General features: G+C 40.2%; 1 protein-coding gene across 1 annotated transcript in view; it reads left to right on the forward strand.

Annotated features, from left to right (window-relative positions):
- LOC125483111 (jouberin-like) overlaps positions 1-9,117 on the forward strand; it is a 72,510-nt gene extending 63,393 nt beyond the window's left edge. Inside the window, exon 7 of the mRNA XM_048596743.1 lies at positions 9,002-9,117. Within this exon, the coding sequence (XP_048452700.1) occupies positions 9,002-9,117 (116 nt within the window). The remainder of the gene's footprint in view (positions 1-9,001) is intronic.
- The last annotated feature ends 4,570 nt before the right edge of the window (positions 9,118-13,687 follow it).

Below are 13,687 nucleotides of genomic sequence, written 5' to 3' on the forward strand. Positions count from 1 at the left end.
TATTTCAGAACCCCTTCCCCTCCCCCATTTCTGATGAAGGGTCTAGGTCTGAAACATCAGCCTTTCTGCTCCTATGATGCTGCTTGGCCTGCTGTGTTCATCCAACCCTGCACCTTGTTGTCTCATGAAAATGTCTGTTCACTTTAAGGAAGAATGATTCTAGGAAAGGGATTAATCAACTATGGTTAACCAGGGAAGTTAAGGATAGTGTCCAATTAAAAGAAAGATAGCATATGATGTGGCAAATATTAGTGGGAAGGCAAAGGATTGGGAAAACTTTTAAAACCACCAAAAGACAACTTTAAAAAAAGGAGAAATAAACTTTGAGGACAAACTTGCAAGTTTAATAATGACTGACTACAAGAGCTTCTTTAGCACATAAAAAGGAAGAGAGAAGCCAAAGTGAACATAGACCCCTTTGAGAATGAGGCTGTGGAAATAATAACAAAGAACCAGGAAATGGCAAAGAAGTTGATTAAATTCTTTGCATCTGTCTTCATAGTAGAAGACACTAGAAGATTCTTGGAGGACTTGATGGGGTAGATCCAGAAAGTTTGTTTCCCCTTGTGGGAGACTCGGACTAGAGGACACAATCTCAGAATAAGGGTTCACACATTTAAGACAGGGGTGAGGAGGAATTTCTTCTCTCAGAGCGTTATAAATCTGCGGACTACTTTACCACAGAGGGCTGGTGAGGTTTTGGCATTAGGTTGATTCAAGACTGAAATAGATCAATTTTTCATCTCTAAGGGAATCAAGGGTTATGAAGAAAAGGTAGGAAAGTGGAGATGGGGATTATTAGATAAGCCATAATCTCATTGAATGGTGGAGCAGACTCGATGGGCTGAATAACCTACTTTTGTTCCTATGTCTTATGGTCTTATTTCAAGACTTCTGGGAGGTCCATGAAGGTGACTTAGTGTTTAACTACTTAAATATATTTTAAATAACAAATCATGCTGTTGCATTGTTATGCACTTTCTCAGCCTCTGAAAAGGAACAAGAGAAACTGTGCATTTTCCTTTCAGTAACTTGTGAATTTGTTGTTAAAGGCTTGTAAAGCTCAAATATTGTCTTTTATCCTTCTTTTAATTCAATTTTTTTCTTTTATTTCTCTAATTCTCTTTGCGCACCGAATCAACCTCCAATTCACTATATTTCCCTCCACAGCAGTCCTGTTTCGTTCTTAATCCTTAATCTTTATTAGTTAGGATGGTGTGCTGTTGGTCCCATGTTTCACCAAGGTCCCAGATGCCTATTGGTTTTGTCATACTATTATCAGCTTGCATGTCCAGCTACATAACAGGACAAAATGTATTCGAGTTGAAGGACATAGCAAAAGCCTATACAACAGGATATCCTCAAGCCTGATTTACAACTGACTTGATCTTCGAATTTAAGAATGCAGGGCAATATCTCTTTGTAGCATTAGATGTAATAAAAGTTAACTTTTATTTCAGACACAGACTATTACACTTTCATAAACAGCACATTCTCAGACTTGGAGTGAAATGAACCATGAAATGCAATCACAGTAGAACAAAATAGTACTTCCATCACTCCCTTAGAATGCAACATCGTTTTAAAAATTTGTTCATGGGATGTGGGTGTCACTGGCTAGGCCAGCATTTTCTGACAATCTCTAAATGACCTGACGAAGATGGTGGTGAGCTGCTTTCTTGGACTTTATATAGTATATAAGTATAGGGCACCCACAGTGTTCTTAGGGATTGAGTCCCAGATTTTGACATGGCAACACTTCCAAGTTTGGTTGGAGTGTGCTTGGAGGAGAAGTTGTGCTCTTCCATGCATCTGCTGCTGTTGTTCTTATGGGTGGTAGAGGTTTGGAAGGTGCTGTTAAAGCAGCTTTGATGACTTAACGGCAATGAATCTTGTGTGTGGTACAGGCTACTGCCACTGTGCATCAGCAGTGAAGGGAATGAATGCTGAAAAATGTGCTAATCAAGTGGATTGTTTTGTCCTGCACCTTGTCAAGTGATAGTAAGCATTTTTGGCGTTGCAGTAGTTCAGGCAAGTGGACAATGTTCCACCACAATCCTGAATATTGCCTTGTAATAGTAGACAAGCTTAGGGAAGACAGGAGACGTGAAAGGCCCTTTAGCTAGGCCAGCATTTATTGCCCATTCTTCATTGCCTCCATGAAGTTGGTGGTGAGCTGCCTCTTGATCCACTGCAGTCCGTCTGATGTCGGGACACCCACAATTCTGTTAGGAAGAAAGTTCCAGGAATTTGATTCGACAACAGTGAAGGAAAAGTGAGAAGTTCTACAAATCAGCATAGTGTGCGACTTAGAAGAGAACTTGCAGGTGTGGTGTCCCAAAATGTTCTATTGCCTTTTATCTAAACGGTAAAAATCATATGTTTGAAAGGTGATTTCAAATAAACATTGGGAAGTTGTTGCACTGTGTTTTATTGATGATACGTCCAACTGCAATGGTATACTGGTGGTGGAGGGAATGAATATTTCTGGGTGTTGGATAGGGTGCTGATCAAACTGATTGCTTTGATCTTGATGATGCCTAGCTTTTTGACTGTTGCTGGAACTGCAGCCAAACAGACAACTGGAGATATTTCATCACACTTCTGACATGCTTCTTTAAAGATGCTCAGGGTTAGGGAGACAGATGGTGATTTATTTACTACAGAATTCTCAGCCTCTCACTAGCTCTTGTAGCCACAGCATTTATAACAGTTATTCTGCATATTACCATAGACTGCTTTTAAGATAGTTTCATTGATTTGATTTATTTGCTTTATTCGTTTTCATGTGTATCTTGTTACAAAAATACAGTGAAAACTGTTGTATAGTGTCGCCACTCTCCAGTGCCATCTTAAAGCACAGAAAAATAAACCAAAACATAAAATGTAAAGGTAGAAAAATAAAGAAATAAAGAAAAATTTTCCAACTTTACAGTCCTTCTTGGATCTCCTTTGCTGTGCCACTGCCACTGGGATGAAAGTCACCACTCTTTGGTGCCATCTCGTCTCCACCGATGCCCTTACCACTGAGTCATCGCTGGACCTCACCGATGCAGACACCACTGATGCCCTTACCACTATGAGTCATCGCTGGACCTCACCGATGCAGACACCACCAATGCCGCCCAGTACTACACTAGCTCAAACTCAACTCCACTGTTACCATGAGTCTGCTTTGGACCTGCCTCACCAGTGCAAACCCTGTTGATGCTGCCAGGACTCCTATTGGGCCTAAACCTGCCTCCATCACCTCCTTGAATCCGTGCTGAATGCGGATGCCATTGGGAACCAAACTCGCCTCTGCCGCAGCAGCCATGAGTCAGCCCTAGGATCGCCTTGACAATGCAGAAGCCACCGGGAGCCCAAACTCTGTTCGACGTCACTGCCACAAGTCTGGGCCTGCTCAAGTCCATGCTGCTGGCCTGTTGGCTGCCGATGCTGTCGCCATTACCAAGCTCTTCATTAAGAGGTAAGTCACACAAAATAAAGACAAAAATAAACCAGAGAAGACAGAATAAAAAGAAAAGAAACAGAAAGAAGAGTGGCGAGCCCTGGGCTCAGAAGCTGTACTCCACTGGGATAAACATTTTAGTACAAAGATTTATTTACAGAATAGTTTCTCTTAATGTTGCACTGTATTAGCATTGTGTTGAGTTAATACTTCTGTTGTACTGTATTTTTGTTTTAGAAATTTGGATAGTTAATTTGAAATGTTACAAAGTTGTAGTACAATTGAAGTAGCCTGACTACATCATGAATGAGACATTTTCAAATGTGACCTCACCGTTGATATTGTCCTGTTACTTTGTGGGCCACTATCAAGCCAATTGAAGCTTAATATATAAATATGTTGCTTCTTTGCCATTGGGATTTTTACCCTCCATTATTTTCCCACCATAATTTTGAAATCCAAGCCTGCACATGGTGAATTAGTGCCACATTACAGGAAAAATAGTAGTATTTTTTTTTTTCCCTTTGTAGAAATGTTTTACCAGGTTAATACTTACCCATCAGACATCAGAAAATTTACATCATTCACATTTGATGACATTAAGTTGTTTTGATCAGCTAATCAGTATTTGCTTGGGTTGAATCAGGTCGCATCAATCCTGAAGGTGGGTGAGACTTGAAGATGGAAAGGAAGACAGAAAATTTATTCATTGGTTTGTACAGACTTCAGTATTGCTGAAAGAAAGAGTCCTTTTGTTGAAGCTTTTCACCTTGTACTCGTCAGGACAATTCACAAGAATATCAATATGAAGAGAAAAAAATGATCATACTATATATGGGCAGAGTGCAGATTAGTTGGTAGGTGGAATTGCCATGGAGGACATACCAATTAATAATGACAGACAGATAATGAGCCATCTAAACTTTGATGTGATTCCACAATTGGACAATGTTCGTTTTAAAAAAACCCTGAAGGTATGAAGAATTATGCTGATGATTAATTTAGGATGGATATTGGGTTTGCAGTATAACACACTTACATGTACTAGAGGCCGCGTATGTTAATATGTTCTTTACACGAAAAAAGTACATGCACTGCACCCATTAAAACTCAACAAAATAGGTGCTGGCCATTTGCTGATTCATTTCTCAGGCAATGCCTTCACTATTCAGTCAGCTGCCTGTTTTGGAATTTAAACAAAGCTTGACAATTAATTGTTAGTCATCACTAACTGGTGCATTACCTTTGTCAACGTCACTGCCAGTTCATTCCACTTACCACCAATCATCAGTCTGCTCTCATGTGGAATGAATGTTGTTTTCCCAGCACATATATATTCTTGCAAATTGTCCTAATGAGTACAAGTTGAAAAGCTTGGAATAAAGTGTCTTTTATGCAGCAATACTCAAATTCTATACTACCAAACAATTGTTTATAATATTTTCCTCTTTCTTTCCATCTTCAAATTTCAGCCATCTTTAATGACTAATGCTCACTGGATGTGGGTGTTGCTGGCTGGGCCAGTGCAAATTGCCCACCTTATTTTTGGATGGGGTTCCAGGATTTTGATCCCGTCACAATGAAAGACAGCAATATGGTTACAGTTCAGAATGATGAGTGGCTTGGAATGGAACTTGCAGTTCATGATGTCACCATGTATCTGCTACCCTTATTCTACTAGATGGTAGTGGTTGTGGATATAGAAAGTACTACGTAAGGAGATTTGGTCAATTTCTGCAGTACATATTCTAGATTGCCGCTACTGAATGTATGTGGTGGAAGGAGTGAATGTATGTGAATGTGCTGCCAATCAAGCAGGCTGGATGGTGTCAAACTTCTTGAGTATCATTGGAGTTGCACTCATCCAGGCAAGTGGAGAGTATTCCATCACAGTCCTGTCTTGTGTTTTGTAGATGGTAGGCTATTGGGTGTAAGGAGATGAGTTAGTTGCTGCAGGATTCCTAGCTTCTGACCTGTTCTTGCAGCTACGGTGTTTATATGGCTAGCACAGTTTAGTTTCGGATCAATGGAAACCCCTAGGATATTGTTAGTGGCAAATTCAATATAAGAACACATTGAATGTCAAGGAGTGTTGGTTAGATTCTCTCTTGCTATATGGTCATTGCCTGACACTTGTGTGATATGAATGTTATTTCCCATTTGTCAACCCAAACCTGGATATTATTTCTGTATTTGGACATGAGCCACTTTTTTATGTGAAAAGCAACATCGTGCAATCCTTAGGGACCATCCCTACTTCTGACCTGGCGATGGAAGGGTGGTCATTGATGAAACAGCTGAAAACAGTTGGGCCTAGGACTGAAAGACCCCTGCAGAGATGTCTTGGAGCAAAGTGACTGATTGTTAACAACCCCAGTCACCTTCCTTTGTGCTAGATATGATTCCAACGATCGGAGATGTTTTCCTTTAATTCTTATTAACTCTAGTTTTGTGAGAGCGCCTTAACAGAACATTATATCAAATGCAGCCATGATGTCAATGGCAGTGACTCTCACGTCACCTCTAGAATTCAGCTGTTTTATCCATTTTAACCAGGGCTGTCATGAGGTCAGGACCTGAGTGGCTTTGGCAGAACCCAAGCTGGGCATCAGTGAGCAGGTTATTGTTAAGCCAGCACCACGTGATTGTACTGTTGTGACATCTTTAATCACTTCACTGATGACTGAGAGTAGTCTGATGGGATATTAATTAGGTGGGTTGGATATGTCCTGCTTTTTGTATACAAGACAAGCCCAGACAATTTTGCACATTGTTAGGTTAATGCCAGTGTTATAGCTATAATGGAATAGCTTGGTTAGGGGCACAGCAGGTTCTGGAGCATAAGTCAAGAGCACGAGTAATATTGCTGGAATGTTATCAGGGCCTGTAGCTGTTGGTGTATCCAGTACCTCTATCTGTTTCCTGATATCAAGTGGAATTGAATCAGGTGAAGAATGGCTGCCATGATGTTGGGGATTTTTGGAAGAGGCTGAGATGGATCATCCACTTGACACCTCTGACTGAAGATTGTTGTACGTGCTGCAGCCTCTTGCACAGATATGCTGGTGTGCTATTCCCCATTATTGAGGATGGGGATTTGTATGGAGCCTCTTCCTCCTCTTCCAGTGAGTTAAAAACAGAAAGTGCTGGAGCAAATCAGCAAATCTGGCAACATCTGTGGAGAGGCAAAGAATTAACATTTCTAACCCAGTATGACTTCTTCAGAACTGAAGAAGCTGGAAAATCATCTTTTTGTCTGTTGACAGAGGGGAGGAGGAGCATGTGGAACAGTTTATGAGGGTGCCCAAAACAAAAGACAAAGTGGCACTAAAGGAAAGGTAAAGGCATAAAATGGGTGTAAATAAAGGTGTGTAAAGGAGAAAATGGTCAAATGGGTCGATGTTGGTTTATCCTGTTTTTAGTGGACGGGACAAACCTGAGCAATTTTTCACATTACCAGGTAAATACCCCTGTTATATCTGTACTGAAACAGCTCTGCTATAGGCCCTGCCATTTTTCGAGCGCAAGCCTTCAATATTGTTGCCAAAAATTGTCAAATCCTTTAGCCACAGTAACATCCATGCTTTCATTGGTTTCTTGATATTACTGAATGCTACTTACAATTACTTACATCATTTACTTAGATTCTCAGAAAGCATTTGATAGGAGGCTGGTTAGTAAAGCACATTGGACAAGAAATAACATTCTGGTATGGATTAATGATTGACAAACAGAAAATGGGAATAAATGAGGTGTTTTCACATTGGCAGAATATGTCTAGTCGGGTACCACAAGGATCAGTCCTTGGGCCCCGTTGTCCATAATATCGACCAATGGTTTTGGAGGTGGAAATGTGGAGATCAAATGTAATATTTTCAAATTTGCAAATACAAATGCTAGGAGGTCATGTCTGTTTTGAGAAAGATGTAAAGCAGCTTCAGGAGGATTTGGACAGTCTTAGTGAATGACAGGATGTTCACAGGGAAGAACGTGGCAGATGGAATATAGTGTGGAAATACGTGAGGTCATCCACTTTGATCGGTGGAACAGATGTGCAGAGTATTTCTTGAATGACAAGAGATTGGAATATCGATGGGCAAAGTGACTTTTCGTTAAGTCACAGAAGGCTACCATGCAGATGCAGCACCATATTAGCAAGTTTAATGGAAAATTGGCCTTTATTGCAAGAGGACATAAGTACAGGAGTAGTGCAGTCTTGCTTCAATTGTATATGGACTTAGTTAGACAGCACCTGGAGTATGGTGTGTAGATTTGATTTTCTTGTCTCGGAAATGATATTATTGCCATAGAGGCATTGTATTGAAGGTTGTGCAGACTTGTTTCCGGAACGGCAGGACTGTCTTCACAAGATAGCTTGGGCAAAATGGGTCTGTATTCTTTGGAGTTTTGAAGAATGAGAGGTGATCTCATTTAAACTTACAAAATACTTAGAGGGATAGACAATGTAGATGCTGGAAGGATGTTTCCCTTGTTAAGAGTAATATTGATATTGCCAACGTTGATCTTGCTTTGTGTACTTCCTGTACTGCCGTAACCTTATATGCCTCACTCTGTCTAAGCACCCTATGATCTAAATGTCCTTGTTTGCTATGATCTGCCTGCACTGCTCGCAAAACAAAACTTTTCACTGTACTTAGGTAAATGTGACTACAATGAATCAAATCAAAATCAGAACCAGGGACAGAATTTAAAATGAGAGTGATCCCACCTTGGTCCGAGATGAGGAGAAACTTTTTTACTCCGGGTTGTGAATCTTTGGCATTCTCTACAGAGGGCTGTGGAAACAAGTCTTTGAGTATATTTAAGGTGGTGATTGATAAATTTCAGATTCCAATGGCATGCATGCTTATAATAAGAGATGGGGTGAGTGAAAGGCACTGAAGTGTACAATCAGTTATGATTGTATTGAACGATAGGGCAGGCTCAGTGGGCTGAATGGCTTATTTCCATTCCTATATTCCTATTATGTGATGCTAGAGACTTAGGAGTGGACCAATATTTATCTAACCTGAATCAAAAGTGTGCAGACTAATCAATCACTGAGCAAGCTCGAGGAAACAAGAGATTCTGCAGTTAAAACTTAGGCTAATCGAAAAAAAAAATTTCCAATAACATTGACCTCCATTGACAAGAAAGCTGTCCTTAATTTGTTCACTTTGCATTTTCTTTGAGTTCTGGTAAAAACACTTGTAGCACTCTCAAATGTATAGTGAAAAAAAGCCTAATGCGCTAAAATTTTAATGAGTACTGTTATTTTAAGAACTAAATCAGGTATTGCTGTGGCACTGAGCTAATGTTACGGGAAAAATAATACCACCTATCCTCCAGTTGTATGTATTTCTCACTGCTGTGGCGTAAAGTGCCACAGTGGATTCAAGATTTGCATTCAAGTGGTTTTCTGCCAAAATGCTTGAATTTGGAATATGTTGTAATGAAAATCCCTATTTAATGTGGAGAACTTCTGAAACACAGACTTTATTGCCTTCACTAAAAGTTATAACTCACTTCAATGTGTTACCTTTTAATTAGGTGGATTCAGTCCTGTTGGACATCGCTTTGGCAGAGCTCCATCAGTCAAACTAGAGAAGGTAGGAACTATATCAGTTTCCATCTTTGCTGCTGAGAAGTCTTATAATTTTGTCTAGTGAAATCATGGAATGATGCTATCATGGACAAAGGGGGAATGGAAGTGAATTTAAATTATGATTGCCTTTTCCCTCTCAAGCTCAAGACAGCAATGTATTATTTAATGTAAGATTTTCTCTTTTCTTCCCATCCCTTGTTGATGTAGACTAGGATGTTTTACCCAAACTGTGTTTTTCTGAGTTTCAGGCTTAGAAATAAACCCACAGAAAAATCCTTTATGATAAAATCAAAAGTAGGGTTTATTTTTAAACAGAAAGCAATCTTTCCAGCTAGTAACTTGGGGACAGGCTACCTACTTAGCCTGGAATCCCACATTTCTTTTGGGGGTCAGACAGCAAATGAGCTATAATCCCTAAATTGTATATTCAAGTAATTCATCCAGTTTCAATTTGTCATGTGACAGGATCAGGCACTTCAAATGCCAATGGTCCACCTGGCTGAGATAATTGGAAGAAAAGCATTAGAGTTTGTTTTAGCATAATTGATCTCTTTTTGTTCAGATTTCGCTGGAAACAAAAACAGAGATTGCTGGAAAATCTCAGCAGGTCTGACAGCATCTGTGGAGACAAAGCCGTGTTAATGTTTCATGGTATCAGTCTCGTGTACCTCCTCTGGACTGCTTCCAGTGCCAATATACCTTTCCTTAGACAAGGAGCCTAAAACTCTTCATTATCTTCCATCTGTAGTCTGACTAGTGACTTGTAAAGTTTTAGCAAAACTTTCCTGCTTTTATACTCCATTCCTTTTGAAATAAAGGCCAACATTCCATTTGCCTTCCCTATTACATGCTGAACTTGTTTGCCAGGTTTTTTGCAATTCATGGACAAGGACTCCTAAATCCATCATAAAAACTAAAGAACTGTGGATGCTGTAAATCAGGAACAAAAACAGAAGTTGCTGGAAAAACTCAGCAGATCTGGCAGCATCTGTGAAGAAGAAATCAGAGTTGACGTTTCAGGTCCGGTGACCCTTCCTCAGTATCTGCTGCCCTTATCCCTCCAGATGGAAATGGTTGTGGGTTTGGAAGGTGCAGTCATTAGGATCTTTGGTGAATTTCTGCAGATAGATAGATATCTTATAGATAGTACATACTCTGCTACTGAGCATTGGTGATGGATGCAGTGGATGCTTGTGGATGTGGCACAATCAAGCGAGCTGCTTTGTCTTGGATGATGTCAGGCTTCTTAAATATTGCTGGTGCTTCAACCATTCAGGCAAGTGGGGAGTATTCTGTCACACTCCTGACTTGTGCCTTGTAGATGGTGGCCAGGCTTTGGAGTCAGAAGGTGAGTATTCCTGTCCTTTATCCTGTTCTTGTAGTCACTGGCGAATCCAATTGAGTTTCTTGTCAATGGTAACCCCCAGGATGTTGATAGTGCAGGCTTTAGTGATGGCATAACCATTGAATGTCAAGAGACGATGGTTAGATTGTCTCCTATTGGAGATGGTCATTGCCTGGCATTTGTGTGGCGCAAACGTTACTTATCACTCGTTATCCCAAGCCTGAATATTGTTGAAACCTTGTTGTATTTGAACATTGCTTCCACTTCTGAGGAATCACAAATGATGCCGAATGTTGTGCAATTATCGGCAAACATTCCCAATTCTGACCTTAAGACAGATGGAAGGTCATTTGTAAAGCAGCTGAAGGTGGTTGGGCTGAGGACACCATCCTGAGGAACACCTGCAAAGATGCCCTCAAGCTGAGATGACGGACCTTCAATAATTACAACCATTTTCACTTGTGCCAGATATGACTCCAACCAGCAGCAATTTCGCCTCCCAGTTCCTGCAGACACTAGTTTTACTCAGGTACATTCAGTCAAATGTGGCCTCAAAGTCAAGGGTTGTCACTCTCACCTGACTTGTAGTATTAAGCAGTTTACTCACTGTTTGAATCAAAGCTGTAATGGGGTTTGAATACCATCTGGCACTGATCTGCCCAACTTGTCTGTTTCTTCCTTTAACCTAAGACCTTCCTTCTCACTGTCAACTACTCAGCCAATCGATGTGTCATCTACAGATTTATTTATCATTCTCCCCCACCCCACATTCTCATATCCATCATTTACGAATGTCACAAGCAATAAAGGATCCAGCACTGATATCTGTAGAATGCCACTGGACATTGGATCAGATAGATTGTTCACTTTGCCATCCTCCCAAACTTAATGTGGTAGATAGATACAGGAGATGGTGAGGAGGTACATAGTAAGTGACAGGTGGGTGCCAATGAAACTGAAATGGATGTGAGGAATGTTGTTTGGCCAAACTGAGTGAAAGAGTGGAGGAATTACACCACAGATGTAGATGAATCAACAATGCATTTGCGTTCTCTTAGTTATGTAATTAAACCACTTCCTGCACAGTATTCAAGACCAAAGCACAACATTCAGCTCCTCAGTCAGTTCAAACCATACATTCTTAGTGACAACTGCTGTTTTATTTCCGAAATTGTAAGTTCCTCCTGTTTCTGACTGTATAAGTAGTAATTCCAGAGGAGTATCCTTGCATCTGAATGCCAACTTGGCTGTCTGTCTGTGTAAAACACCTCATTTCTTCACCAAATTCAGTTTTGCTCTTTAAGTTGTGGCCTTAGGTTTACATAATGCAGGCTTGCATTACACGCATTCCACAGGCTTAGAAACATGAAATAAAGAAGTACATTTTTTTTGCTCAATCAAACTTAAATCAAAAATTCTGACATTCGGACTGATAGTTTTTTGTGCAGTTTTTAACTCATTTTAGGACATGGACATCGATAGCTGGCCAACATTTATTATCCAATCTCTAATCCACTCCTAGATTTTCATAGCTTTAGCTATCTGATTGCATTTATTGCTATCATTTATTGCAGTCCCATTTTCCTGCATTTGTGTTGTGCCTTCTTTCATGAACTTCCTAATGATTACAATCTTGAGATCTCAATCAACTCCAACTCATAGTTAAGACTTTCTGATATCTGCTGCATTGTACCATTGAATGGATGCATTAAAAGCAAAAATACAAATAAATGAGTATGATATGATATCCCAGGTTGTCAAATCTGGCCCATGGGCCAGAGTTCACTAGTGAGCCTGTCCACTGCAAATGTGAGAGATAACCAGTCTGTGACTGGATGAGCAGCAGCAGTGCAAAGTTAAAGTGTTGGGGGTGTAGGGAGTAGGGTGTAGAATGGCGATTTCCTTGCACTTTTTTAATACTAGTCAGGTAGATTTCAACCATCAGCTGACAGGAAACTAGTTAATAATGGCAGTGAGAATTACCACCCATTTTGAGGAATGGGCCTAATCGCCAAACTGTCAACAGGCTTCATCTCACTGTATTTGAAACAGCAGCAACGTAAGTTCAGGGACTAAAGGCAATCTTGATGTGGGGCTGGGGTAGGTTTTCCAGGATAATAGTCAACTGCATTACTCTTGCGCTTTATCTTTGTCCAGCAGAAATAATTTTAAATCCTCCAAATAAAAGCGAAATACTGTAGATTTTGGAAATCAAAAATTAAAAACAAAATGTACTCCAGAAAGTTAGCAGGTCTGGCAGAATCTGCAGAGAAAGAAACAGAATTAATTTTTTGAGTCTGATATGACTCTTCTTTAGAATTTTAAACTCTCACGATTTTTTTGATTTTTGAAAGCTGACAAACTAAATGATAATTGAACAAGTCCTGGCTGATAAGATGGACCTGGCCTTCCAGTGAAACAATAGATATCAACATTTGCCCTTACACTTTTCCCTAAGTAGACTCAAACTTTTGAATTCTGCACTTCTTATGTTTAAGCCAAGCAACTAGCCTTAGTTTATAATAAGCCCAAATAAAACTGGCTTTGCAATTAGACCATAAGATGTAAGTGTGGAGGGAGGCCATTCAGTCTTCTCTGCCCTTCAATAAGATTGTGGCTAGTCTAATAAACGTCATTCTTTTCCCCCCAACCCTTGATTCCCTTACTGATTAACTATCTGTCTGTCTCAGTCTTGAATGTACTTAATACACAGCTTCTATAGCCTTTTATTGTAAAGAATTCCATAGATTCGCAACCCTCCGAGAGAAGCAATTCCTCCCCATTTTAAATGGGCAACTTCTTTCTCTGAGATTATGCCCTGTGGTCCTTAGTCATTCTCAGAAGGGATCCAACCTTTCCACATCTACTCTGTCAGGCCCCCTATATACTTGCATGTTTCATTAAGGCCACCTCCCAGTCCTTTAAACCAAACTCTAATATCAAGAAACAGTTGGAAGCAAAGGCTGTGTGGGGCCCTGACAACATTCCAGCAACAGTTCTGAAGATTTATGCTCTCGAACTTGCTGCACTCCTAGTCAAGCTGCTCCATTGTGATTCCAACACTGGCATCTTCCTGGCAATATGACAAATTGCTTGGGTATGTTCGATAATCTAAAAGCACAACAAATCCAACCTAACCAATTGCCATCAGTTTACTCTGTCTCATCAATAAACTGATGAAAGATGTCACAACATTGCTATCAAGCGGTATTTGCTTAGCAATAACCTTCTCACTGAAGCTCAGTTTGAGTTCTATCAGGGCCCACTCAGCTCGACTCATTATAGC

Source organism: Rhincodon typus, chromosome 5, assembly GCF_021869965.1.
Source record: "Rhincodon typus isolate 14 chromosome 5, sRhiTyp1.1, whole genome shotgun sequence".
Lineage (NCBI taxonomy): Eukaryota > Metazoa > Chordata > Chondrichthyes > Orectolobiformes > Rhincodontidae > Rhincodon > Rhincodon typus.